At 66.1% G+C, this 25,538-nt stretch overlaps 14 protein-coding genes across 14 annotated transcripts; 7 read left to right on the top strand and 7 right to left on the bottom strand.

Annotated features, from left to right (window-relative positions):
• Window positions 1-290: 290 nt before the first annotated feature.
• Window positions 291-2,217, top strand: MICPUN_64751 (predicted protein; the record flags this gene model as incomplete). The annotated part of the gene is made up of 2 exons (XM_002506795.1): window positions 291-1,849; window positions 1,980-2,217. The coding sequence occupies 2 exons, from the start codon at window positions 291-293 to the stop codon at window positions 2,215-2,217; spliced, it is 1,797 nt and encodes a 598-aa protein (XP_002506841.1).
• Window positions 2,218-2,356: 139 nt separating this feature from the next.
• MICPUN_64750 (predicted protein) lies at window positions 2,357-2,866 on the top strand (the record flags this gene model as incomplete). Its single annotated transcript, XM_002506794.1, has 1 exon — window positions 2,357-2,866. The coding sequence occupies one exon, from the start codon at window positions 2,357-2,359 to the stop codon at window positions 2,864-2,866; it is 510 nt and encodes a 169-aa protein (XP_002506840.1).
• A 62-nt stretch (window positions 2,867-2,928) lies between these two features.
• MICPUN_64749 (predicted protein) lies at window positions 2,929-3,633 on the bottom strand (the record flags this gene model as incomplete). The annotated part of the gene is made up of 1 exon (XM_002506638.1): window positions 2,929-3,633. One exon carries the CDS (start codon window positions 3,631-3,633, stop codon window positions 2,929-2,931), a length of 705 nt encoding a protein of 234 aa, XP_002506684.1.
• A 520-nt stretch (window positions 3,634-4,153) lies between these two features.
• Window positions 4,154-6,303, top strand: ACS (acetate-coa ligase; the record flags this gene model as incomplete). The annotated part of the gene is made up of 3 exons (XM_002506793.1): window positions 4,154-4,884; window positions 4,945-5,129; window positions 5,189-6,303. 3 exons carry the CDS (start codon window positions 4,154-4,156, stop codon window positions 6,301-6,303), a joined length of 2,031 nt encoding a protein of 676 aa, XP_002506839.1.
• A 368-nt stretch (window positions 6,304-6,671) lies between these two features.
• MICPUN_68184 (amino acid-polyamine-organocation family) lies at window positions 6,672-8,303 on the bottom strand (the record flags this gene model as incomplete). Its single annotated transcript, XM_002506637.1, has 3 exons — window positions 6,672-6,854; window positions 7,101-7,456; window positions 7,514-8,303. Coding segments are annotated over 3 exons (1,329 nt in total), but the record flags the coding sequence as incomplete, so codon positions are not given.
• A 723-nt stretch (window positions 8,304-9,026) lies between these two features.
• On the top strand, window positions 9,027-12,207 carry MICPUN_64746 (predicted protein; the record flags this gene model as incomplete). The annotated part of the gene is made up of 2 exons (XM_002506792.1): window positions 9,027-9,272; window positions 9,439-12,207. 2 exons carry the CDS (start codon window positions 9,027-9,029, stop codon window positions 12,205-12,207), a joined length of 3,015 nt encoding a protein of 1,004 aa, XP_002506838.1.
• A 157-nt stretch (window positions 12,208-12,364) lies between these two features.
• Window positions 12,365-12,646, bottom strand: MICPUN_64745 (predicted protein; the record flags this gene model as incomplete). The annotated part of the gene is made up of 1 exon (XM_002506636.1): window positions 12,365-12,646. One exon carries the CDS (start codon window positions 12,644-12,646, stop codon window positions 12,365-12,367), a length of 282 nt encoding a protein of 93 aa, XP_002506682.1.
• A 102-nt stretch (window positions 12,647-12,748) lies between these two features.
• Window positions 12,749-15,809, top strand: MICPUN_64744 (predicted protein; the record flags this gene model as incomplete). The annotated part of the gene is made up of 2 exons (XM_002506791.1): window positions 12,749-12,967; window positions 13,176-15,809. The coding sequence occupies 2 exons, from the start codon at window positions 12,749-12,751 to the stop codon at window positions 15,807-15,809; spliced, it is 2,853 nt and encodes a 950-aa protein (XP_002506837.1).
• Window positions 15,810-15,933: 124 nt separating this feature from the next.
• MICPUN_64743 (predicted protein) lies at window positions 15,934-17,028 on the bottom strand (the record flags this gene model as incomplete). Its single annotated transcript, XM_002506635.1, has 1 exon — window positions 15,934-17,028. The coding sequence occupies one exon, from the start codon at window positions 17,026-17,028 to the stop codon at window positions 15,934-15,936; it is 1,095 nt and encodes a 364-aa protein (XP_002506681.1).
• Window positions 17,029-17,405: 377 nt separating this feature from the next.
• Window positions 17,406-19,550, top strand: MICPUN_64742 (predicted protein; the record flags this gene model as incomplete). The annotated part of the gene is made up of 1 exon (XM_002506790.1): window positions 17,406-19,550. One exon carries the CDS (start codon window positions 17,406-17,408, stop codon window positions 19,548-19,550), a length of 2,145 nt encoding a protein of 714 aa, XP_002506836.1.
• Window positions 19,551-19,676: 126 nt separating this feature from the next.
• Window positions 19,677-20,618, bottom strand: RPL37AE (ribosomal protein L37ae). Its single transcript, XM_002506634.1, has 2 exons — window positions 20,538-20,618; window positions 19,677-20,145 (listed from the first exon to the last, which is right to left on the bottom strand). Exons 1-2 carry the CDS (start codon window positions 20,560-20,562, stop codon window positions 19,892-19,894), a joined length of 279 nt encoding a protein of 92 aa, XP_002506680.1. The 5' UTR covers window positions 20,563-20,618; the 3' UTR covers window positions 19,677-19,891.
• Window positions 20,619-20,862: 244 nt separating this feature from the next.
• On the bottom strand, window positions 20,863-22,617 carry MICPUN_104541 (predicted protein; the record flags this gene model as incomplete). The annotated part of the gene is made up of 1 exon (XM_002506633.1): window positions 20,863-22,617. One exon carries the CDS (start codon window positions 22,615-22,617, stop codon window positions 20,863-20,865), a length of 1,755 nt encoding a protein of 584 aa, XP_002506679.1.
• A 123-nt stretch (window positions 22,618-22,740) lies between these two features.
• MICPUN_98408 (predicted protein) lies at window positions 22,741-23,241 on the top strand (the record flags this gene model as incomplete). The annotated part of the gene is made up of 1 exon (XM_002506789.1): window positions 22,741-23,241. One exon carries the CDS (start codon window positions 22,741-22,743, stop codon window positions 23,239-23,241), a length of 501 nt encoding a protein of 166 aa, XP_002506835.1.
• A 306-nt stretch (window positions 23,242-23,547) lies between these two features.
• Window positions 23,548-25,287, bottom strand: MICPUN_68420 (predicted protein; the record flags this gene model as incomplete). The annotated part of the gene is made up of 4 exons (XM_002506632.1): window positions 23,548-23,951; window positions 24,051-24,207; window positions 24,394-24,732; window positions 25,009-25,287. Coding segments are annotated over 4 exons (1,179 nt in total), but the record flags the coding sequence as incomplete, so codon positions are not given.
• Window positions 25,288-25,538: the final 251 nt, after the last annotated feature.

Here is a 25,538-nt window from a genome sequence, read left to right as displayed (position 1 = left end):
GCGGTTGGACGCTCGTCCTCTCCCTCCGTCGCCGCCGGGACGCGCGCGGCGCGTCTCGACCGCGACCGCGCGATACCGATGGGTCGCGAGGGCGCGCGAGGGCGCGCGGTCGCTGACGGCGCCGTCAACATGTCGACCGCCGCGGTGTGGCCTCGGCACGAACATTCCGCCAGGTGGATAACAAGCACATCACAGCAGATCTCCTCGCGAGCTCTCCACCAGCCAGTGAGGTGCCGACGTGGCTGGCGCGCGCCACAACAGCGCCGCGCGCTTCCTCCGGAGAGTCGGACATGTCCAGCGCGTGTCTCGCGCCCGTCGCGCGTCCCCCCGTCGCGCGCGCGTTCGCGCACGGGCGCCGTCGAGGCGCCGGATCAGCCGCCGGGAGGGGCGCGCGACGCTTCGAGGGTCGAAGATCTCGGCTTCTCGGGAACGACGATGACGTCGTCGTCGTCGCCCGGGCGTCGTCCACCTCGGCGTCGGCGTCGCCGTTCGAGCGCCTGGAATCCCTCCTCTCCTCCGCGGCGGAGGCGACCGCGCCGTCCGACGCGCGCGGCTGGCGCGAGCTCGAGGGGACGTGGATCCTCGCCCCGCCCGACGGCGCCGCGCCCGAGGCGGTGGTGCACTTCTGCGGGGGCGCCTTTGTCGGCGCCTCGCCGCAGATCACCTACGGGCTCTTCCTCGAGCGGCTCTGCGCCAGGGCGCGCGTCACCATCGTCGCGACCCCCTTCGCCATCGGGTTCGAGCACCTGCGCATCGCGGACGACGCGCAGCTCGCGTTCGAACGCGCGCTCGCCGCGCTCGCCGCCGAGGATCCCGCTTCGTACGCCGACGCGCCCACGTTCGGCGTCGGCCACTCCATGGGATCGCTGCTGCACGCAATCATCGGCGCGAGGTATCGCCTGGACGGACCCGGACGGCGCGCGGGTAACGCACTCATGAGCTTCAACAACAAGCCCGCCACGGACGCCGTCCCGCTCTTCGCGGAGGTTCTCGCCCCGGGGTTGCGACTACTGTCCCCCGCCATCACAGCTGTGACGACCAACCCGGCGTCTCTGGCGTCGAGATCGGCGGCGGAGTTTGTCTTTCGATCGCCGTCGTCGCCCTTCTACGCGTCCGCCGGCGTCGTCCGCGAGCTGCTGCCGGTGTTGGACCAGATCGAGCCGGTGTTCATGGAGGTTGCGAACGGGGCGAGCGAGTTCGTGCCCACGCCGGGGGCGACGCGAGAGTTGATGGCGCATCACTACCGAGTCCCGCGAACGCTGCTCGTGCGGTTCGAGGACGATTCCATCGACGAGACGGGGGACGCGGAGGCGGCGATGCGTGTCGCGCAGGAACGGATTCGTGCGACGGATGGTGACGACGCGGATGGAGACGAAAACCCCCCCCGCTCGGATTCGAACGTGCGGGTGGTGAACCTGCCGGGCGACCACGTCAGGCCCCTGCGTCCGGAGCCCCCCGCCGTCGCCGCCGACGTCGCCGCGTCGTTCGTCGACGCCGGCGACGCCGTCTCGTCCATCGCTGACGCGTTCGGGATAATGGAGGACGCGTCCGATGCCGTCGCTAACCCGCTCGGGTTCCTCCGCGCGGGGTTCGAGCAGGCCAAGGCTGAGGTCGGGCGGCGGGTTGGCGCAAACGGGAACGGGGACCAAAAAGGCGAAGTTGGCGAGGGTCGAACGGACGCGTGGGTCGAGGCGGACGCGTTGGCTGGAGAAATCGCGGCGTGGATGTGCCTTGGCGGGTGCGACGGGGCGGAGACGGAGAGCGCGGTGGCGGGTGGTGGGGTCGCGGATACCCCGGAGGCGCGGGCGGCTGAGGCTCAGGCGTGGATCGACGCGTGGCGAGCCGCGCCGTGACATCGCGACGGATTCTTTAAAACTTCTCGGAAAAAAAACCATGGAAATTGCAATTTCCCGGCCACCGCCTGTATGCAGAATCAGTCACGATTTTCGATCCCAAACCGGTAACACTTAAAATTCCAGCACCCGTCACCGAAAAGATTATCATCACCGATCCGTCGACGACGACACCGCCGCGGCGCAGCCAGGCACTTTCTCGCGCACCGTACCGACGACGACGATGATCTACGACGTCAACTCCACCCTCTTCCGTTCCTTCCTCCGCGTCTCCGCCGCGCACGGCACCGGCAAGGAGGGCAAGGCCCGCGCCGGCCCCGGCGAGAAGAAGTCCGACAACAAGCCCGTCATGAACGACATGTAAACCGCGACGGCGACGACACTCCTCTCTTCACCGCGAGACAGACGCACCTTCAACTTAGGGTTACCCAACCGCGGCGCCTCACCGACGCGGCTGGGCGTTAGGCACTTAGAACGCGAGGCGCGGGGCTCGGTTCGCGACCATGTCCGACTTCTCCGACGACGACTTCGACGCCGCCCCGACGCCCGCGCCCGTCGCCGACGCCGCCGTCGTCTGCCCGTGCGCGCCCTCGGGCGACGTCGCGACGCACATCTGGCGGATCGACGTCCCCGGCGCGACGGTCCACGCGCAGGTCATCCGCATGGTGGATCAGCTCGTGGTCTGGGTGGGAGCCGCGCCGCCGGGCATCGCGCCAACGCACGGCGACGTCGCCATGGCGCTGCCCGGTCGTCCCGGGTCGTCCGGCGTGCCTCCGGCGACGACGCTGTTGGGCGGCGGCGCGATCGGGGCGCGATCGGAGCGCGCCGTCAAGGACAGCGCCGGGATGGTGGACGGCGCATCCGAGCCGATGGCGAGGAGGCTCGCGCGACGCACGGGGATGTGCGTGGTGTGCTCGGTGAACGTTCCGCTGGAGCTGGCGGACCTGGCGCTCTTTGCGGAGCGTCAGGTGGTGGCGAAGTGCGGGGAGCTCGGGCTGTTTGAAACTACGTAGTCTCGGTTTGGCAAATTTTTTTTGGTTACTTTTACAATCTTTGTGAACGTCGACGCGCGGCGCTAGCTCAGCTCCTGGATCCCCGCCCTGCGCCCGGCATCGTCGACCTGCCCCGGAAGCCTGATCCGCCCGCCGCTCTCCCGCGTGTCTTCCGAGGACGCGTCGCCCCCCACGACGGCGTCGCCCGCCAACTCCCTGGCGCGCGCCACCGCCTGCTCCGTCGCGAGGTCCACCACGCCGAGACCGACGTTCATCTCGATCACCTGCTTGCCGCCTCGCTGCTTCGTGCGCGTCTTCGCGTCCTTCCGCTGTTGCGCCTCGATGCCGCGGATCGCCGCGCGCACCTTGTACTCGTCCGACGCCGGGTCCAACCCCGTCCCGTCCTCCAGAGCATCGTCCGTGTCCGAGTCCGAGTCCGATTCCGAGCCCGAGACGTGCTCGATGTCGAAGTCCCCAGCCGGGCGCGTCTTCATCGCCTCCTCGAGCTCCGCGTTCGCGCGCCGCATCTCGGGCATGAACGCGTTGAGCTTGGCGAGGAGCGCGGAGGGTGGCGGGGGAAGCTTGCTGAAGTCAGGCTTGGTCCTCGCCGACGCGTTCGCCGGGTGTTCGTTGGCCCCCCCCCCGTTTTTCTTTGCGGGCGACGGCGACGGGGACGGGGCGCCCCTCTCTCCGCCGAGTAACAGGGTCGCGGGGTGAGACGCGCCCGCGTCGTTGTGCTCGACCGCGAGGAGCTCGCGGCTCCGGGCCGTCGCCTTGTCGCCGCTCATGATGCGCGGAGCGTGCACGCCGGCGGCTGCTTGCGGCGCTCGCGTGTGGGACGAATTTTCCCCAAACCAAACCAACCGTCCGGGGGAAAAAGCGAGTTTCGCGGTTCGGGCACCCGGGAGACGTGCACTCCGGCCAATTTCGCATTTTTTGCGTATGGTTATCAGTCAGAAATACCATCCCCGCCCCGCCGGTGAGAAATCCATCGGATCCGACTCATCATCATCGGCTCTGCCTGTTGGATCCGCCCGTGTTAGTTTCGTCGGCCGTGGGTGCCCGTGGACGCGTCAGTCACATTCGCAGGCGCCTCTCCGCCGAGAAGTTCGTCGACTGTCATCCCGCCGCATCCACGCGCGCCGGGCCGCAGTCCTCACGCCAACGATATCCGCCTCAGCCTCCGCTCTCGGCGCCTTCGCCGTCCACGATCGCTGCTGCCGATCAAAAACCCCGAGAGGCGAGAATTCTCGTCGCCGATTCGACGCCCAACCTCGACGCACAAACCTTCGCGCCTCTAAGCGCAAGATGGACTCCGTGAACGACGTCGCCACGAAGGCGGCGCAGGTATCCGAGGCCGGCCAGAAGCACCTCTACCCGCCCCCGGCCGACCTCGCCGCCGCCGCTCACGTCAAATCCTTGGACGAGTACAAGGCGATGTATCGGCAATCGATCGACGATCCCGAGACGTTCTTCGGGAACATGGCGCGCCAGTTCCACTGGGAGAAACCCTTCGACTCCGTCGGCCCCGTCTACAACTTCGACCTGAGCAAGGGCCCGATCAAGATCGACTGGTTCCAGGGCGGTAAGACGAACATCTGCTACAACGCGTTGGACCGCCACGTCGCCGCCGGCCACGGCGACGACGTCGCCATCCTGTGGGAGGGCAACTCCCCCGACGAGCAGGCGTCGCACACCTACCACGACGTCCTCGACGCCGTGAAGAAGTTTGCGAACGTGCTCAAGTCCAAGGGCGTTCGCAAGGGCGACACCGTGACGCTGTACATGCCCATGGTGGTTGAACTCGCGGTTGCGTGTTTAGCGTGCGCTCGAATTGGCGCCATCCATTCCGTGGTGTTCGGCGGCTTCAGCCCCGAGGCGATCCGCGGGAGGATGGCGGACGCGCAGAGCAAGGTTGTCGTGACGTGCGACGCGGTGATGCGCGGCGCGAAGCCCGTTCAGCTCAAGACCCAGGTGGACGCGGCTTTGGAACTGGGCAAGGACGACTTCACCGTCGAATCCGTCGTCGTGTTCAGGCGGTGAGTTTATTTTTAATCTTTGCATGGGCAATTAAGACTGACGTGGTTTTTTGTTTACAGGCTCGCGGGCGAGTGCCCGATGGTGGACGGACGAGACACGTGGTGGCACGACGAGATGGCGACTGTTACCGCCGACTGCGAGTGCGAGTGGGTCGAGTCCGAGCACCCGCTGTTCATGCTGTACACCTCCGGGAGCACCGGCAAGCCCAAGGGTATCGTTCACTCCACCGCCGGGTACATGCTCGGTGAGTTTATTTTTAATATTTGTATGGGCAATTAGACTGACATGGTTTTTTGTTTACAGGATCGTGGGCCACGTTCAAGTACGTGTTCGACTACAAGCCCGGCGAGGTGTACTGGTGCACCGCGGACATCGGGTGGATCACCGGACACTCCTACATCGTCTACGGCCCCCTGTTGGAGCGCGCGACGACGGTGATGTTCGAGGGGGTGCCCACGTATCCAGACGCGGGACGGTGCTGGGCCATCTGCGAGAAGCACGCGGTGAACCAGTTCTACACCGCGCCCACCGCGGTTCGCGCGCTGATGAAGGCGGGCGACGACTTCGTCACCAAACACGATCGCAGTTCGTTGCGCATCCTGGGTTCCGTCGGCGAGCCCATCAACCCGGAGGCTTGGCGGTGGTACTACTCCGTCGTCGGCGAGGAGCGATGCCCCATCGTCGACACGTACTGGCAGACGGAGACTGGTTCGTTCATGATCACGCCGCTGCCGGGCGCCACGCCGCTCAAGCCCGGGTCCGCCACCCTCCCTTTCTTCGGCGTCCAGCCCGTGGTGCTCGACGACAAGGGCGTCGAGCTCGAGGGCGAGGCTTCGGGCTTTTTGGCCATCAAGAAACCGTGGCCGTCCGCGTCTCGATCCTGCTACGGCGATCACGCGCGGTTCGAGAGCGTGTACTACTCCATGTTCAAGGGATACTACGTCGCCGGCGACGGGTGCAGGCGCGACGCCGACGGGTACTACTGGATCACCGGCAGGGTCGACGACGTCATCAACGTCTCCGGCCACCGCATGGGAACCGCGGAGGTGGAGTCCGCCCTCGTGCTACACCCGGCGTGCTCGGAAGCCGCCGTCGTCGGCATGCCCCACGAGATCAAGGGCGCGGGCATCTACTGCTACGTCGTGCTCAAGGACGGGCAGGTCGCGAGCGACGAGCTGGCGGCGGGGCTCAAGGCGATCGTGCGGAAGGAGATTGGGCCCATCGCCACCCCCGACGCGATCCAGTTCTCGGAGGGTCTGCCGAAGACCCGCTCGGGGAAGATCATGCGGCGCATCCTGCGAAAGCTCGCCGAGAACCCCGCGATTGACATGGCGGAGCTCGGCGACATCTCCACCCTGGCGGACCCCGGGATCGTGGCGCTGCTCAAGGATGGGGCCATGAAGCTCGCGGGCAAGTGAGCGAGGGACGGGACACGAGGCGAGAGAAAAGTGTACATAGACTACGTGCGGTACGTCCCGCGGCGACCAAACTTTACCAAACTTTACCACGATGGATAACACCTCCGATGCACCGATCGATGCACCGATCGATTCGAACCTCGGCCGCCGCGTCAACCGCGTCGATCGCTCGTCGCCGCGCCCGCGACGAGCAGACCCGCGCGCTCCCCCTCCCCCTCCTCCTCGTCTCTCGCCGCCCCCGCCGACGCCGCCGCCGACGCCGTTCCCCGCGTCTGCGTCGTCATCTCCGTCCCCTCATCCCCGCCGTCTATCCCGCCCACCCCGCCAATCGCCAACTCGAAGCCGTCCCCCGAATCATCCCACCACCCGAGCCGATCCCCGACCAAACCCCGAGCCGCGTAAAACCCAGCGCATAAAACCGTGTACGCCCCGAACCTCACCCACGCCGGCGGGCCCAGCGAGAACACCAGCTGCGTGCACGCGGCGACCCCGATCGCGGGCACGTACGGCACGAACGGGGTTTTAAATCCCTTTGTCGGTTCGTTTCGTCTCTCCAAGAGATTAAACGAGCACGTGACGCATACGGCGCAGACGCACGCGGCGATCGCGCAAAACAAATACAAGTCGGCGTTCCCGTTCCCCAAACTCCACGCGCGGTGCGACGCGCCGAACGCCACGCAGCTCGCGACGAGCGCGCCCGCCCTCCGCGTCGCCGCCGACCTCGCGCTCACCCCCCCGCCGTCGACCCCTTCGTCCTCCTCCTCCTCCTCGCCGGGCGCCGGCGAGTGACGCCACACCAGCAGCGACGCGCACACCGACCCGAACACCGCCAGCGTCCCTATGCTCACCAGCTCCGCCAACGTCTCGATGTCCACGACGAGCGCGAGTAAGCCGGTGGTGATCCCGGTGAAGGCGGACGCGTTGGCGGGGGTTCCGAACTTTGGGTGCACCGCCGCGAACCATTTCGGCAAAAGCCCATCCCTCGCCATGACCATGTACACCCTCGGTTGGCCCATGAGAGACGAGAGCAGCGCGGTGGTGATGGCGGCGAGGGCGCCGAGGGATATGACCGACTCGGCCCAGGCCATTCCCCGCGCCTTAAACGCGACGGCGAAGGGCGCCTCGACGTCGATGTCTCGACTCGGCGTCATGCCTGTTGAAAAAAACCACGTCATTCTAATTGCCCACACGAAAATGAAAATAAACTCACCGGTGACGACGAGGCACATCGCCGCGTACAACGCCGCGCACACGCCGAGGGAACCGAGTATCCCCACCGGTAGGTCCCGTCCGGGATCCGCGCACTCCTCCGCGCACGTCGCCACGGTGTCAAAACCCACGAACGAGAAGAACACCACGGACGCGCCGGCGAGTATGCCGTCGACGCCGTTGGGAGCGAATGGGCGCCAATTGTCGGCGTCAACCTTGGCGCCCCCCGCGACGAGCACGAAGGCGATGACGGCTAAGGACACCGCCGTGACCGCGGTGTTGAACCGCGCGCTGTCCTTCATGCCGCACACGAGCACGCACGTGATGAACGCGACGACGAACGCCGCGGGAAGGTCCAGCGCGACGCCGCCCGACGCGTCACCGTCTGACCCGTCACCGCCCGGGTTGCTCGGGCCCCCCACGCGAACGCGTAGGGCGTCCGGCGGCGCTCGGAACAGCGTGGCGACGTAGCTGGTCCACCCCCTGGCCACCGCGGCGGCGGAGATGGTCAGCTCCAACCCCAGGTTGCACCCGCACAGGTACCCGGCGAACTCTCCGAAGCACATGCTGACGTACACGTAGGACGATCCCGCGACCGGGGCTTCGCACGCGAACTCGGTGTAGCACAGCCCGGTGACCGCGGAGGTGGCGGACGCGACGAGGTAGGAGATGAGCACCGCCGGGCCCGCGTGGTCGTGCGCGGCGGCGCCGGTGAGGACGAAGACGCCGCCTCCGATGACGCCGCCCACGCCGAGCATGAGGAGGTCGCGCGCGTCGAGATCTTTGCGGAGGGGCGCCGAGGGCGAGGACGGGGACGAGCGCGGCGCGTGGTCGACGGGGAGTCGTCGGGCGGTCGCGCGGCGGAGGAGGCGCGACGCCGCGTCCCTCGCGGAAATCGCTCGAGCCGGCATGCCTTCCCCCGCCCCCCCACCCCCTGCTGTTTGGAGCCGGGATGGCATAAGACGCGCGAGAAAAGCCAGTCGATACGCTGCAGTCGAGGAAACGCCGCGTGGTTGAATCAGATTGCTTCGAAACCAGTTTGCAGTCGGTCGCCCGGAGCGCCCCACCCACCCGCAACGCCTTGGAGACAGATTCGCAAGCGGGCGTTCGACACACCACGCCGAAACCCTCTCCGTGAGTCACCGCATCGCCCGAAGCGCGCCCGCGCTTTGGGAGACAGCGAACGCGCGAGATATTGGCGGGCCGTCGCGCACGAACCCGGTCGAAACCCCGTGAAGGCCCCGTGAAAGTCCACGCGGGCTCGGGACCGCTCGATCTTCGCTGTTGAACGCGCGCCGCGTCTCACGTTCGAGCCCGCGCTCGCGCTTCGTACGCCGGCAGGACGACCCGTGATACCTGGAGCGAGCGGTCCACGTCTGATACGCCACACGGACCCTCTTCGCGCGCGTGCCGTCGACCCATCGACGCGTTCAACACCCCCCACGTGAACCTGACCGACGAGATATCAACACCCTGGGGATTCGCAAGCGCGTTCAACACACACGACGACGACGATGGACCGCCGGCGCGTCGCGACGCCGCCGCTGTTCCGCGCGGCCGCGGCGCTGCTCCTCGCGTCCGCGCACGTCGCGCCCCTCCTCCCGGGCGCGGACGCCGCCAAGCCCGTCAAGCAGGTGGAATACTGCGACGGCCAAGCCACTGCGGCCAGGCTCGGGTTCGGCTACGAGTGCCCGGAGCACGCGATCGATCCGAGCTTCAACTCCGAGACCGATCCCGCGGATTCGTGCGAGGCGATTCAGGTGCGTGGCGCGGCGGAAGCGCGCGCGCGCGGGTCCCTCCCCTCGCCCACCGCCCCTCGCCCCCGCCCCGCCTCGCGTCTCTTCTCCAAATCTTCTCCAAAAACGTGACCGACGGGCTAGGCTAACCTTCATCCCGTCTTCCCTCCCGTCCCATCTTCCCTCGCAGCGCCTCTACCCGCCCGCGCCCGACGCGCCCTACTGGTTCTACAACACCGCGAGGAAGTGCCTCAACGATCCGTGGACCCGCGTCGAAGATGCCACGCTCATCCCACATTCCTCGGTTCCCAACCCCGCGGGCGTGAGATACCAGCTTTCGTGGGGCGGCGGTGAGTACCAGTACAACGACACAGACTCTGGGAACATGTACAAAACCCCGAACGCCACCTACGAGTCCCTGACGGACGGACGCGGCGCGTGGGGTAGCGACGAACCCGTGTGGCGCAGCGGGGACACCGGCGACGCCGCATGGCTCCAGGCTGACTTTGGAGAGAACGTCACGGTGAATGAGATTTGGGTAGCGAGCGGCCGCGACGAGGTTTGGGGAACCTGCGGCGACTACTCCGCGACTGAATACTACGTGAACGCGTCCGTCGATTGCACCGAGGGATCGTTCATTCAAATCGGCAGCCTCGGACACGTCTCGGCGCCCAATCACACCGTGGGTGCCCCGCCGGAGCCTCGATGGCCGGCGGGCGCCGACGAGGTCACCGCTCGATGTTTTCGAATGTATCCGTCGGGCGCCGCGAACGGAACGGACGCCGACAAGTCGTGGGGGTGCCTCGGGGAGTTTCGCATGGAGTACCGCGACGACACGCCGGCGACGTGCGAGTGCGAGAGCGGCGCGTGCATCTGGGGCGAGGAGGCGACGCCGCGCGTCGAGGGCGGGCCGGCGAATCGGGGTCCGGTGGGGAGATACGTCAGGGTCATTTCGCCCGGCCCTGGAGCTGCTTTGGAGCAGCAGTTTACATTCATTCCTAACAGGCATTGTGGAGGGAACGAATATTCCCGCAAATCATTGAAGGATTGCGCGACCATGTGCGCCGAAGATCCGGGTTGCGTCTCTTTCTCAGCGCATACAGATCTCGGCCAAGATTGGACGTCGACTTCGACAGCAAGGTGCCTTGTATCATATGGAACATGCACCGGGGGCTCGCCAGACGGGTATCTCAACCTTTTCATAAAACGACTAACCCCCGCCGCTATCGAATTGGACGGACACTTCATCGCGTGGAACGTGGAGTCACTCGAGCGCTTCGACCAGTCGGGGATGCCCGAGGATCTCCAGCTGGCGGTGGGCGCTACGGCGTCATCCGTCACCGGCGTCGGCGCGTACCCCGCGTGCTACGCGTACGATTGGGACGGCGTCGATCCAGCCGAGCGACACGACGCGTGCGACGTGAACGTGTGGAATTTGAACTCTCTGAACGATCCGTACGTGGCGACGGACGAAAAGGCGCCGCCGTTGACCCCAGAGTGGGTCGAACTCGACCTCGGCGAGGAAAAGGTCGTCGACGGGCTGCACATCAAGTTTTCGGATGAAGACAGCGATGCGTCGAGCTCGAACAACGTCACCTTCTACTCGATCCCGTATTTCGAGATTCTAGACGAGAACCGCGACCGGGTGTACGTGAGCACGCAGCGATGCAACGAGAAGAACTGCGTGTTGGACCTGACCGACGGACCGGACGCTCACCCGCGAGACGCGGGACACGATCGGCTCAGCGACACGTCCTTCGTCCCGTACGACTACTCCGGTTTGTTCTACGGCGGCAGAAGCACAAGCTGCGCGTCTTTACCCGACGGAGGGGTGACCCAGTGCAAGGCTGAGTGCGACTGCACGTTTGACTCCGGCTGTACGAAAGGAAGCGGCGGCGTGTGCGGATACGACTGCACGGGCGCGTGCCATTGCGGTTGCGCGGGCGGTGGCGGTTGGGCGAATGCCGGTACCCTGGAGGTCTGCCACGCCTACTGCGATCTCGCTTACGTTCACAACGGAGACAAGACGGCGGCGACCGCGGCGGCGGCCGCGGTGACTAGATTGAGCCGGGAACAGGCTTTTGATTGGGATCTGGTCGTCGCGCATCACAGCAAATGGAGGAACGAAATAGTGATCCCGCCGTACTACACTGTGAGCCTGGTGGCGACCATCGGCGAGTCCCTCGCGGCTGGCAACGCGGTGAAATCGGAGGAGTTTCCCTTGGGTTCCACCGCCGCCTCGGTGAATTGCTCGGACGAGGGCTTCGGGATTGACAAGAACAACCGAACCTTCGCGCCGGATGCGAAGACCAAGGCGTGTTGGTGCCGGACCCGCGGTCTGCCCGTGACCAAGCGATGGTGCGACATGAGATCGGATCCGGCGGAGTCGAACTTCGACCCGCCCGACCTCGAGGACCCTTCCTGCACTTCGGTGAAGGTCAACGGGTACAGCCTGCGCAAAGATCAAGACGGCTGGATCCTGATCGCGGCGTACAATCACCAAGCGGGCACCAACCCATCTGCGGTGCCGGGTGTCATTCCGGAGTCGCCCACGGAGGGCTTCTCTCACGTCTGGCCCGGCACGGACATTGGACTGACCGCCTCGGACATCGCCGAGGTTCGGTTCTATTGCCACACCAGCAATCACGACCGCGTGATGCACTTCTCGGTGAACAACGACTGGGTCAAGACGGCCATCTTGACTGGAAGCCTCTCGGGTAACTCAGTATCGTACTGGAACTCGGGCACCACAAAGCTCGCGGGGCACACGGCGAACCTCCCGGATTCCACAAGCCATGTCAACACAGACAGTGATGTCAACAATTTCTTTTCGGGCATTTCATTCTGGGAATGGGGTGCTAGTCATTGGAGGTTGCTACCCAACTGGGAATGCGACGATGCCGGCTTTTTCTCTGCTCACGACACCTTGCATCAGGTCTGGATCAAGCTGGCGCGATAGCTCGAGTGAGAGCGATAAGATGTACAAACGCGAAATCGATTACAAATCGTTTCACATCCTTCGGGTCCCTCTCTCTCTCTCTGCGCATCGTCCCTCTCTCTCTCTCTCTGCGCATCATCCCATATACGCTCCCGCCCGCGTCCCGCGACGAACCCCCTCACGGCGGCGGCAACGAGAGCGCCCCCCCGCCGCCGTCCTCCGCGTCGCCGCCGATGAGCCCCGCGAGTCCCGCCTCCAACGCCGCGGCGTCGCCCTTGTCCATCTTGGGCGCCTCCAGCTCCGGTATCCTCTCCACGTACGCCTCCGGCAGCATCTTCGCCGCGTACGGGTACATGTCCGCGTACGACGTCAGGATGGTCGCCTCCGCCATGCCGGAGATTTCCGAGATTCTCTTGACGTCGATCCCGAATTCGGGGGCGAGGTGTGAAACCGCAGTCATCTTTCCCTCTCTGCTCTGCTCTACACATCTCGGCAGGCGGGACCGGCACCTACGCATACCTGACTAGTTTTCCCCGAGGGGTGTCGGTCGGGGGCGACAAACATGGTCGGCCGACGCCTCCCGACGCTCGCGCTCTTCCTGGCGCTCATCGCGGGGCTCCTGCACGGCGTCGCGGCCACGGCGACGCTGAGGCAGGTTCCCTACTGCGACGGTCAGGGCGCGGCGACCAGGCTCGGGTTCGAGTACGACTGCCCGGATCGCGCGGTCGATTCGAGCGTCAACGACGAGAACAATCCCGCGGACTCGTGCGAAGCGATCCAGGTGCGAAGCGATCCGTGGAGCCGTGCCCGTCATCCCACCCGCCCGCGTCCGCCCGGCGCTCCCCGCCCGGGCTTTCCCCCCGTCTCCGACCTGGCTCTCGAGCCGAGTGTCGTCGATCAAATCACGTAGATTCGACCCGACCGACGACCCCGATCGACCCTGACGTCCCCTCCCTTCCCCGCGTCCTCTCCCCCCTTTCGTCTCGCAGCGCGTCTACCCGCCCGCGCCCAGCGCGCCGTACTACTTCTACAACACCGTCAAAAAGTGCCACAGCGGCGAGTGGACGCGCGTCGAGGACGCCACGCTCGTGCACTCCGTGGACAACCCCGCGGGTGTCCGATACCGCGTCTCGTGGGGAGGCGGCGAAGACCGCGACGACACGCACCCCTTCGCCCCGAACAACGTCACATACGAGTCCCTGACCAACGGTCGCGCGGGGTTCGACGGCGAACCGATGTGGCACAGCGGCGACACGGGCGAGGGGGCGTGGCTCCAGGCGAGTTTCGACGAGGACGTCACCGCGAACGAGGTTTGGATCGCGAGCGGCGCCGACGAGAGCTTTGGGCACTGCGGCAATCGATCCACCGCCTCGTACGAGCTCTATGCGTCCTCCGCCCCGAACTGCTCCGTCGCGAACGAAACCCTCGAGTTTTTTGGGTTTCAAAACGTCACGACGATTGACGCTCCGGAGCACGACGCGTCAACGCCGCCGCAGCGCCGGGAGATTGGAGACGCGTGGCGCGCGCGATGCTTTCGAATCTACCCCGTCGGCGCTGCGGGTGGCGCGACCGACGCGAAGGCGTGGGGGTGCCTGGGCGAGTTTCGCATCGAGTACAGCGAGCCGAACCCCACGCGAAAGACGTGCGAGTGCGAGAGCGGCGCGTGCGTTTGGGGCGAGGCGATCGACGCGGACGCGCGCGCGGGCGGGCCCGTCAGCCGGGGCCCGACGGGGAGGTACGTCCGGGTGGTGACGAACCGTAACACGCCAGCCGGGCCGCCGAATGTGAAAGCTCTCGTGCTGGACGGACACTTCATCGCGTGGAACCTCGAGTCGCTCGAGAGGTTCGACGAGTCCGGGATGCCCGAGGATATCCAGCTCGCGGTTCGCGCGACCGCGTCTTCCGTCGCTCGCACCCGTCAGCCCACCGAGGCGTGCTACACGTACGACGCCGCGAACGTCGATCCAGCCGAGCGAAGCGACGCTTGCGAGGTGAACGTCTGGAACTTGAACTCGCTTAACGATCCGTACGTCGAGACGGATAACAAGGCGGAGGGGAATGACTACGAGATCGCAGAATGGATCGAGCTTGACCTGGGCGAGGACCAAGTCGTCGACGGCCTGCACATCAAGTTTCGAGATGAGGACTCGTCAGCAAACACAGACAACACCGTCACCGACCATCAAGTCCCGTACTTTGAGATTCTCAACTCGACCCGCGATCGAGTGTACGTGAGCAAGCAGCGATGCAAACTGAAAAATTGTCTGCTGGACCTGACAACCGGACCGGACGCTTACCCGCGAAACGCGGGCAATGATCGGCTCAGCGACACCCAGTTTGACCCCCATTATTGGTTCAGTGACGGTGGTTCACAATATGGCGTCTCCAAGACGGGTGCCTGCTTGAGTCGAAACGACGGCCTGGCTAAGTGCAGGGAGCAGTGCGCCTGCATCTTTGACACCAGCTGCGATATGAATACCGTGACCGATTGCAACGATTGGTGCGTGAGCTCGGTCGGCGGTTGTAGCACCAACAAATATCACTTCGAGTGGAAAATGAACCCCGGAAGTGGGTTCATGTTCATTAACGGTCCCTTCACCCGGAGTGCTTGCCTCGACTACTGCACACTCGCGTACGAGTACAACGGGGACAGATCGGCGGCGTCGGCTGGTCTGTCCTCGGAAACGCCGACGCGGGAAGAGGCAATCGAATGGGATCGAGTCGTCGCGCACCACCGCGATTGGAGGAGCAGGATAGAGCCGCCGCCGTACGTCGCTTTGAACCCGTCGACTCTCCTCGCGGAGTCAATCGCGGCTGGCAACGCCGTAAAATCGAAGGAGTTTCCCCTGGGCGCGACGGACGCGTCCGTGGAGTGCTCGGACGAGGGCTTCGGCGTGGACAAGAACGACCGGAGCTTCGCGCCAGGCGCCAAGCGCAAGGAGTGCTGGTGTCGGACCCGCGGATTGGAGGTGACCAAGAAATGGTGCGCCATGAAATCGGATCCGGCGTTGTCGAACTTCGACCCGCCCGTCCCTTACGTCCCTTCCCCCGTTGAGCCTCCATGCACCGTGACCATCGACCGAGGGACCCACGGGAAACACGCGTTATTCGAAGATGAAGACGGCTGGCTCCTGATTTTGGCGTACAATCGCAAGGCAGGCGATAACGAAAACATGGATTCTTACTTAGTTCCGTCGTCGCCGACGAAGGGTTACTCACACATGTGGCCAAACCAAATGGGACTGACCGCCTCGGACATCGCCGAGGTTCGGTTCTATTGCCACACCAGCAATCACGATCGCGTGATAAACTTCTCCACGAAAAACGACTGGGTCAAGGCCATGATCGTGAATTCAGGACAACTTTCGGGTAACCAACTTTCGTACTGGAAATCGGGCACCACGAAGCTCAAAGGGCACACGGGCTTCCTCCCGGATACTGCGACGAGCTACGGTTCCTCTAACCAGATTACGTCGGGTTCCCCTTTCTGGGATGACCAATCGCACGAGTTCGCCTTCAATCCATCATCCAATCCGGATCTGATCAGATGGAGATGCGACGATATCGCGGATTATACATCGGCGGACACCTCGCATCAGATCTGGATCAAGCTGGCGCAATAGGGGAAGCGGTAGTTTCGATTAGGCGAACGCGCGCTTGATGTACAAATACCAAGTTGAATAGAATCGTTCACGTCGTCCGAGTCCGCGGATATCCAACTCCCACCCTCGTTCCGGGTCGTTCGCGTCACAGCGGCGGCAGCGAGAGCAACGCCCCGTGCTCGGCATCCCCGATGAGACCCGCGAGTCCCGCCTCCAGCGCGGCCGCGTCGCTCTTATCCATTCTCGGCGCCTCCAGCTCCGGTATCCGTTCCACGTACGCCTCCGGCAGCATCTTCGCGGCGTAGGGGTACATGTCCGCGTACGAAGTCAGGATGGTAGCCTCCGCCATCCCGGAGATCTCCGATATTCGCTTCACGTCGATTCCCTCCGCGGCTTCGCCTCGCCATATCTGCACGCACAGCCATATCGCCGCCGCCGCCACCGACGCGGGTTGCTTTTCGCTCGTGTGCCCCTCCGTGATTCGCAGCGAGCGAAAGGTGGCGATCACCGCGGTGGCCAGCTTCAGGAACTCGAGGTTGGCCAAGCCGAGGTTGCCGCAGAATCGGTTCGTGAGCTTCTCCGGCGTGATCATCTGCTCCATCATCTGCGTGTTCAAGCCGTCGATGGCCTTGACTATGTACTTGTAGCACCGGCCGATCTCCTTCACGGTGGTGTTGGGCGCGCCGCCGCAGATCTCCTTGAACGTCCGGTTCGTCCCTTCCTGCCGGCACGCGATGTACAGGCTCGCGGCGAACATGGCGGGCTGCGATTTGCCCAGCAAGGGTTGCCCGGGCTTGACGACGGTCCTGTAGATGTCGCACGCGCCGTCTTTGACCACGGACGTCATCCCGAGGTGGTCCGCCATCTCGCCGATCCTCCCGAACGCCTGCAGCAGCGCGCGATCCGGATTCGCGCCCCGGTTGTGGAGGCGGGTGAGCGTCTGGTTGTAGGTGCCGTCGGGATTTTTACCGATGCTCGTGCTCAGCCCGCCGTTCGCGAGCATGCGATTGGTGGGTCCCGCGGTGCGATTCGGGTCCACGCCCGCCTTGTCGCTGTCGGAGAACGTGCGCCACTCCGAGGACTCGTCCACGACGCGAGACTCGAGCACGAGGCCGCACTCGGTGCACACGAGATCGCCCTGCTGGTGGTCCTCGATTATCGCCGTGGGCTTGGCGCAGTTGCGGCATATCTGGCTGAACTTGGCCGCCTCCTGCTGCGCGGGGCTCGGGGCGGTGGCCATGACAGCGGCCGCGAGACGCCGGTGGTGGGGTCCGTGGCCACCGAGCGCGCGGAGTGTGGCGCCCCCACGGGCGGACGGGGGAACTTTCGTCACACCTTCATTCTCTCTTCCAAGACGGGATGAACGCGTGCCAATTTTGAACGTCGGTCCTGCCAACCACCCCTACCGGATCTCTGTCACGTGAGATTCACCTAAATACCTTAACAATTGCGAATTTCCAGACCTCGTGCACACCAGGGCACCCATACGCCAGATGACACGCACGAACGGAGTTTGTTCCTTCGATTGTTCCGAGGCGAATCTCCGCGCGTCCTCGTCCGTGAGGCGACCCTTGGACGCGCGGCGCCCCCACACCCGCGCCACGCCACGCGCGCGCCATGTCCCTCGAGCCCGCGGAGCTGTCCCCGCGGGAGGCTGCCGAGCTGATCCTCAGCCTCGGCGGCGGACCCGCGGCGGGACGCGCCCGCGCCCCCGCGCCCCCACACGACACGCGCGCCCCGCGCGTTAAAGCGAAAGCGAAGAAGGACTTCCCGCGGGGAGGAGGAGGAGGAGGAGGAGGAGGGGAACGCGCGACGGGGACGCCGCGCCGCCCGCCCGGCGCGCCGAGACCCGCCCGTCCGCGAACGGACGAGCCCATCGATCCGTCGTCCGGAGGCTCGATGAAACGGTCGAGGCTGGACCTCACGGAGGACCTGACGCGCGACGCGACCCCGCCCCTCCACCCTCCCGCCCCTTCGCCGCCAGTCGCGTCGCGTCCCGACGAACCCGAGCGCAAGCGCCAGCGCCGCGCGCCCGTACGCATCCAACCCGACGTCGAGGACGACGCGCGGATGGGCAACCGCGGCGTCCTCGGCCTCGAGCGGCTGTCGCGCGAGCAGCAGCGCGAGTTCTGGCGACTCGCGGCGCGCACAGGGGAAAGCGCGCGGGAAGAAGGAGAGGCGAAACTCTCGAAAGAAGAAGCCAAGGGCGAACACGCCGACGCCGACCAAAGCACCAAAGTCGCCGGCGTCGACCCAACACGAGCGCGGGGCAGGTTCCGGGGCGTGACCCGGTACAAGCGCACGGGCAGGTACGAGGCGCACATATGGGACAGGGGCAGGCAGAAGCACCTCGGGTCCTTCGCCGCCGCGACGGCGGCAGCGTCTGCGTACGATAAGACGGCGATTAAATTCCGCGGCTGGGACGCGTCGCCGCTCAACTTCCCGGCGGAGTCCTACGCCGCCGACGACGAGTTTCGACGCGATCTGGCGACTCTGACGAAGGGCGAGTTCGTGGCGAAGACGTGCGCGGCGGGAAGGGCGGGGCGCAGGGCGGGCGGCGGAGGTGGGGGCGAAGGACCCGAGGCGCCGTCGCCCCCCCCGAGGTCGACCCCCCCCGCGTCGGGTTTGTCCCCGGGGGGGCTCACGCTGGCGGATGCGCTGGTCCGCGCGCAGATGCTGGAGGACCCGGGGTGCGCGCCGAAGCCGCAGCACGTGCTCACGTTGGCGCCGCCGGGTGCCACCGCGGAAACCTCGCACTCGGGGTCCGAGTCCGAGTCTGGCGGGTCGGGGTCCGGGGCCGGGTCGGGGACAAACTCAGACAAGTCGGGGGCCGATTCGGACTCACGCGACCCTCGACCCCTCGACCCTTCACGGATCGTCGCGGTGGACCCCCCGATTGGATCGACACCCGTGGGCACCCCGTCGGCACCATGGGTCGGCACCCCCTCGGCGAACCCCCCACCCCGCCGCGCGGACGTCCTCGCGCTCGCCCGCGCTTTCATCGTCGGCGGCGTCGTCACCGCGGAGGTGGCGACCAACTTCCCCAGGGAGCTCCTCGCCGCGGCGTCGCGCGAGTTGGAGTTGGCGAACGCGCGCGGGCGGGCCGTGGGGTGCCGAGGGGGGTGCCGAGGGGGTGCCGACGACGACGGTGCCGTCGACGGGGAGGACGCGAACGCGCGTCTGTTGAACAAGGCGACGCGCGCCGCGGCAAAGGCGATGGCGGATTCGACCGTCGACGTCGCCGGAGCGCCCGCGGCTGATCCCCCGGCGCCGCCCGCGACGTCGGCACCCCCATCGGCACCCCATCGGCACCCACCGAGTCCCCCGGGTCCAACTCGCGCGTCCCCGTGCACCCCCGCGCACCCCCCCCGCGCGCGCTCCAACGCCGGGTTCAAGCGAGGCGACACGTCGAGCTCGCACAAGGGCGTGACGCGGCACCGCCGGAGCGGCCGGTGGGAGGCGCACATGTGGTCGAGGGAGCTCGGGAAGCAGCTGTACCTCGGGGGGTTCGACGCCGAGTGCGAGGCGGCGCGCGCGTTCGACGTGTGCTCGCTGAAGAAATGGCGCGACGAACGCGGCGCGTCGTCGGCGGCAGCGGCGGCGGCGGCGACGGGTAACTTTCCCTTCGGCACCTCGAAAGCGCCGGGTCTTAACTTTCCTCCGGGGGAGTATCGCGACCTCGTGCCGGCGCTGGACTCGATGTCTCTCGAGGGCGTGATCGCCGCGGTGAGGCAGGGGAAGCTGCGGGAGCATCGCGCGTGAGACGCGAGGGGTACGGGGTGGGTGGGTTCGGTGGGTTTGGGTCTGGGGAGTGAGCGTTACGTTTCCACGTCTACGCGTTTCGCGAGCGGAAAAGAGAGTTTTTAGTTTGACGGCGAGGTGTTCACGAGAGCAACCAATTCCTCGGTTACACAACTAAGACCCATCCTAGGACCCCCCACGCGGACCGGCTCGGACCCCCGAACCGCCCCGCGCCACCCCCGCGCCAGCTGATCGTAAAGACGCCCAAGGTGCCGCTCATTACACAAGCGGCGCCTCGGACGTTACAGATGCACTGCTCAGCTGGCGCGGGGGTGGAAACCACCGATGATGAGACGAGACGTTTACTTCTCGGTGTTCTCGCGGAGACGGCGGATGGTGGATCGCACGGTGACCGCGGCGGAGGTGTTGAGGGTGTACGCCCCGCCCGCCTTGGTCTTCTTGCAGCCGGCGCACTTCCAGATGCCGACAGCCTGGCGCTTCATGGCGTACTTGCCGCAAAAGTCGCAGAAAAACTTGGAGTGCTGGGACACCTCCTGCTTCTTCACCACCTTGCGGAGGGAAGCACCGTAACGGGTGCCGTACTTGCCGACGATCCCTGCGAGGAAGAGGAAGGGGAAGGAAGACGCGTAGGTCAGCGTCGTGGTTCGTGGAGGGTACGGCACGGGCGAGCGATGGAGACGAGGGAAGATCCAGCCCCCCGCGGGCGCACGGCTCGGTGGGGTGTGGTCCGCTCGAGGAGATGGGCGCCGGGAGACGCGATCGCGGGCGCGCGTCGGGATCGAATCGACCCGCCGCGATCGAGTCGTGATCGAAACGACCCGCCGCGACGCGTTCGTCGGTATCGAGCGCCCGCGCTTCCCGCGAGACTCGTCTCCCGGTGCCCTCCGCGCGCCTTTCGGCGAAATCATCCCGGGCTGGAACCCTAAAAACCCGGATGGGTCCGGGGCGCACTCGGGGGTCGGGGGCGGTCCGAGCCGCGATACTCACCGACTTTCTTGGTGCGCTTAGCCATCCTGTTGAATCTGACGCGAAAGGAAACGCGCGGAGACCTCTAGCAACGCGCGAGCGTGCCAGTCGAAGAGGGCGACGGTCGATGCGGCAAGACCCTAGAAATACCGCTCGTGAGCTCGTTTCTCGGTCGGTTGTAGACACGGCCGGACAAATGGTACCTTCGCAGTTATTATCGAGGTTGAAGGTAACCGCGGATCCCTGAAAGTCCCTTGAAAGTTGGAACCGACTATTTTTGGAATTATTTTCTCGGGACACTCTTTCAAAGCTCTCTTTCAATCAAGCAAAGTCCGTGAAACGAACGTCAGCGAAGCCTCGGCCTGGAGACGGTCGCGCCCCGTCCTCCTCCGCCGCCCCGTCCTCCTCCGCCTCCTCCGCTCGCCTCCTCTACCCTCGCCGCCGCCGCCCTGTACGCCCTCTGCAGCGCCCGCTTGTGACACAGCCTCCACCGCAGCGCGAGACCCGCGTTGGAGTCCGGGTCGACCTCCTCGCCGTCCCACTCCTCCTCCTCGCCGCCCTCCCCGCCGTCCTCGTCGTCGCCGTCCCCGCCGTCTCCTCGCGCCCACTCGCGGGGCGCCTCTCCGGGCTCGCATCCACCCCCGGGTAGGGAGGACCCGTCCTCCGAGGTCCCTCCGAGCCCCTCCGAGTCCCTCTTCCACGCCGCCTCTTTCGCCCTCGCGAGAAGCTCCGAGTCGAACTTCGCCGTCGTCGCCAGGTGAACGCTCGTCAACGCCGCCGCCGCCGCGTCCGCCACCGCTTCAAACGCCCTCCTCTCGACGTCGGCGCCCACCGCGAAGCCCCTGGAGGCGGCGTCCCTGATCCGCTTATCCGCCGCCCCTCCGCCTTTGCCCCCTCCGCCTTTGCCCCCTCCGCCTTTGCCCCCTCCGCCTTTGCCCCCTCCGCCGGCGCCCGAGCGTCGTCGAGCGGCCCAGAGCCGAAGCATTCGCGTCGCCTCCCACTCCAACGACCCGTCCACCGCGGAGGCCTCCACCACGGTCGTCGTCGTCGTCGTCGTCGTAACGGACGTCGTAACGGCCGTTGCGTCATCTGTATCGTCGAGGTCGAACCCGAGCGCAAACGCCGCGGCGTCGTGCGGGTTCCCCGGCTCGTCGCCCGTCTCAGACTCTTTTTCATCCAGGAGGAAGCCGTAGTGCTCCAACAGTCCCAGGTTCGTGTGGCGGCCGTAGCACAGCATGATCTGCTCGCCGGCGACGTACGGGCGACGCGCGCGGAAGACGTACTCGCGCGATGCCTCGTCCCAAGCGCCGTCGCCCGACACCGTCCACCTCTTCCCTTCCTCCCCCCCTTTGTCGTCGTCCTCCCCCCGTTTGTCGTCGTCCTTCCCTTCGTCGTCGTCCTTCCCCTCGTCGCCGCCCTCGAGCGGGGTTCCGACGATGGCGTGCCGATGCGGCGGCGGCGGGGGGGCGTAGTTGAACAGGTCCCCCACCGGGCACAGCGCCCCCGCGGCGTCGTAGGGCACGTACACGGTCCTGCTGCTGACGGTGCAGCGCGCCCACCGCCACGCGTCGATCGAGCCCCATCGATTGGCGAGGGTCAACCCCAGCGCGGCGAGGACGTCGCGCGCGCGTTCCCACGATTGGCGCGTCGCATCGCGCGCGCGTCTCGCGACGGCGATGGCGGCGGGATCCTGGAGCATCGCGCGCTCGCGGCGAGTCCAGCAGCACAGCAGGTTGTACGCTCGGGGCAGTCTCGAGATGTACTCGTGCCATCTCGAGCCGCGACCTCTGGATGCCTCGAGGAGGAGGTGCACCGCGAGCTTGTCCGCGGGCGTCATCGAACGGGTCTCGCCGTGCGTTCTCAACGCATCGCGCAGCTGTTCGTCGCGTTCCATCGACCTGGCGCTCATCAGGATGTCGCCGGGCACGCGGAGCACGACCGCGTCGCGCTCGATGTCCTCGGTCGCGACGATGCCCCGCCATCCCTCGGCGACGTCGCGTGCCTCGCATCTAACCGCGACGACGCCGCGGGCGCGCGCCCATCGCCAAAAATCGGCGTCGGCGTCGGGACCGTCTAGACCGCCGAGGGTCCGCCGCGACATCCCCGCCGCCTCTCCGCGCGCGCGGTTCCGATGTGCCGGACCCGCCCGACGCTTTTTGCAAACTCTAAAACTAACTTTTGGAGATGTTCCCGTCGTCGCTCACTTCGCCTCGCGCGGACGGGCATGAGGGCGGTCATTCAGAGGGTCAAGAGCGCGTCCGTCACCGTGGACGGCGCGGTGGTATCGTCCATCGGCCCCGGGCTCGTGGTCCTCGTGGGCATAGGCGGCGACGACACCGAGGAGGATGCGGAGTACGTCGCGGGGAAGTGCCTCCGCGCTCGCCTGTTCCCTGGAGACCCGCCATTGGGCGAGGGGGGCGCGAAGAATTGGGACGGCGCCAAGCCTTGGGACAGGAGCGTCATGGACATCGACGGCGAGGTCCTCTTCGTGTCGCAGTTTACCCTCCACGGCTACTTCAAGGGGAACCGCCCGGACTTCCACAGAGCCATGGCGCCGGAGCAGGCGAAGGCGTTCTACCGAGATTTCCTCGCGTGCGCCAGGGAGAGGGTGTACGCGGGCAAGGGGACGCGAATAAAGGACGGGATATTCGGCGCCAAGATGGACGTCGCGCTGGTGAACGACGGACCCGTCACGCTGCTGATGGACAGCCGCGATCGCAAGTAGACGTCGGTGAACGGGGTATGAGCGCCGTCGCAGTCCAGTCGTAGCGAGTAAGTATCCCGTAAGTGTTTTAAAAGTTACAGCGCATCTATATGGTCGCGAGGACAATCAATAGGACCCGTACCAGAGCCCTCCGGCGTTGTCCACGGACGCCTGCATCGACCACGCCATCGGCCTCGCGCCGCTCCTGTCCATCGTCAGCGCGTTGGGCTCCGAGAACGGCGCCCACATGTCCCGGAGGCCAAAGTCCATCACCGTCAGCCGCTGGTGCTTCCGAAACGAGCTCCGCATCACGTCGCCGATGTAGTCCAGGATGTTGATCGACGGATCGAGCCGAAACTGCCAACCCTCCAGGACCATGACGGTGACCACCGCGACCATGACGTTGGGATCGAGCGTCACGTGATGACGCTGCACCGTCTCGAAGATGGCCGCCATGCAGTCGCCCGCGCGGGGCGTGCTATCCTGGAAGTGTCGCACCGCCGTCGTGACATCCGACGTGAAAGACTCGGGGTCGAACGAGGGCTGAAGGTTCGAGGAGAAGGCGATTATGTTCCTCGCGACGCCGGCGCCGTCCCAGTTGATTATCGCCTGGAAAAACTCCGCGAGCGAGGCTTGGTGCGCGGGGGTGAGCTCGGTGGCCAACCCGGTGTCGAGGATGACAATCTCGGGCTTGGACGGTATCTTCGTCTTTCCGCGCCCGTCGTTCTTCTCTCCGTCCGACCCGTCGGCCTCGCCGGTCTTCCCCGAGTCCACCTTTGTCTTGGACGATACGACGTCTTGTAGCGTCGAGAATCCTCCCTGGATCCCACCCGGAAGTCTGACGAGGATGTTCCCCGGGTGAAGATCCGCGTGGAGAAAGTTGTCGTCGATGAGCATCTTGAGCAACGTCTTGACGCCGATGGCGGCCAAAGCGCGGTTCTCCACCGGGACCATCTCCGCCGCCGCCTCCGCCGCCGCGTTCGCCGCCTCCGCCGCCGCGTGAATGCGCGACACGTCCCCGCGAATCTCGAGCTTGGTCCGTCCCTTGTCCCGCGCCGCGGCTTCCGTCGCGGCGACGCCCTCGGCTTCCAGCTTGGCCCCCAACGCAGCCTGTATCGCGGCGTCGATGCTCGCGGTGTGCGCGTCGTCCATCAGGAACGTGCTGATGGACACGCCGTCCTCGAACGTCTCGACGAGGACCTCCTCGGTGGCCAAACCTCCGACGGGCACCGGGAACGACACGTCGCCCCACAGCGAAAACGCCTTTTCAAACTTTTGCAAGTTGGAAGCCTCCGTGGTGAGGTCAACTTGCTGGAGCATGTGCACGCCGAACTGCTGCACGGTGTGCTCGAGCTGAAACGGCTTCAGCACCTCCACGTTCCTCGTCGCCCTCGCGATCCACGCGAGGATGGCAAAGTCCCTTCGCAGCGCCTCCACCACACCCGGGTGTCGAACCTTCACCGCGACGTACCGACCCTCGTCGTTCACGTCGTCCGGTCGTTCGCCCAGGGGCTTCGTCTTTGGCGTTTGCGTCGCGGGTTCGACTCCGGCGTCGGGCGCATCGTTCGAGCCGTCCCCACCGTCCGTGCTCGTTCCCCCCCCGTACGGGTTGGGAAGGTAACTGCCCGGGTTCCACTCCCACCGACCCGCGCTCTTGCGCCACTCGCTTCGCATCTTCTCGAGCAAACCCCGCCACTCGCCCTTCGCCAGCAGCTCCACCCCGCTTCCCACGCTCCGCAGGAGCCGCTCGTGGATCGTGAACGTCCTCGCGCCGTTCTTCTCCGCGACGCCGTTTCGCAGCTTCGCGCGATGAATCTGCGCGATGCTTCCGGATGCGATTGGCGTTTTATCCATCCACGCGAAAATCTCGTCGAGCTGCGTTTCGCCGTACGCCCTCTCGAGAATCTCCTTCGTCCGGCGCCAGCTGTGCTCCGGCGCCCCGCACTGCAGCAGCTCGAGCTCTTTGCACAGCTGCGCCGGGAACACGTCGTACCTGGTGGACGCCCACTGCCCCCACTTGATGAACGCGGCGCCCCCCGCTTCGAGCGTCATTCGCAGCAGCGCGTACCAAGCCTTGGCGCTCCATTCCCCGCCCCACGGCCCGTACAGCAACACTGGCGCGGTCAGGACGCACGGCGCGAAGAGGATGGCGAGCTGCAGGGCGCGGACGATCGTCGCCGCGCGTTCGAACGCCAGGAGGAAGCGCTTCGGGACGCGGAGGCGCTCCGCCCACGTTCGTTCCGCGACGTTGATGGGCGTGATCTTTTTCGAGTCGTCGTCGCCGGCACGGCCGTCGTCGCGTAGCTCGGACCCCCGCG

The sequence above is a fragment of the Micromonas commoda genome, chromosome 16, assembly GCF_000090985.2.
Source record: "Micromonas commoda chromosome 16, complete sequence".
Lineage (NCBI taxonomy): Eukaryota > Viridiplantae > Chlorophyta > Mamiellophyceae > Mamiellales > Mamiellaceae > Micromonas > Micromonas commoda.
This window is presented reverse-complemented; position numbering and strand designations above follow the sequence as displayed.

Bases quoted from the DNA above. Each gene is read 5' to 3' on its own strand.
- RPL37AE (XM_002506634.1), bottom strand. From the start codon at position 20,562: ATGGCTAAGCGCACCAAGAAAGTCG. The intron at 20,146-20,537 runs GTGAGTATCGCG...TCTTCCTCGCAG, and splicing joins TAAGCGCACCAAGAAAGTCG to GGATCGTCGGCAAGTACGGC.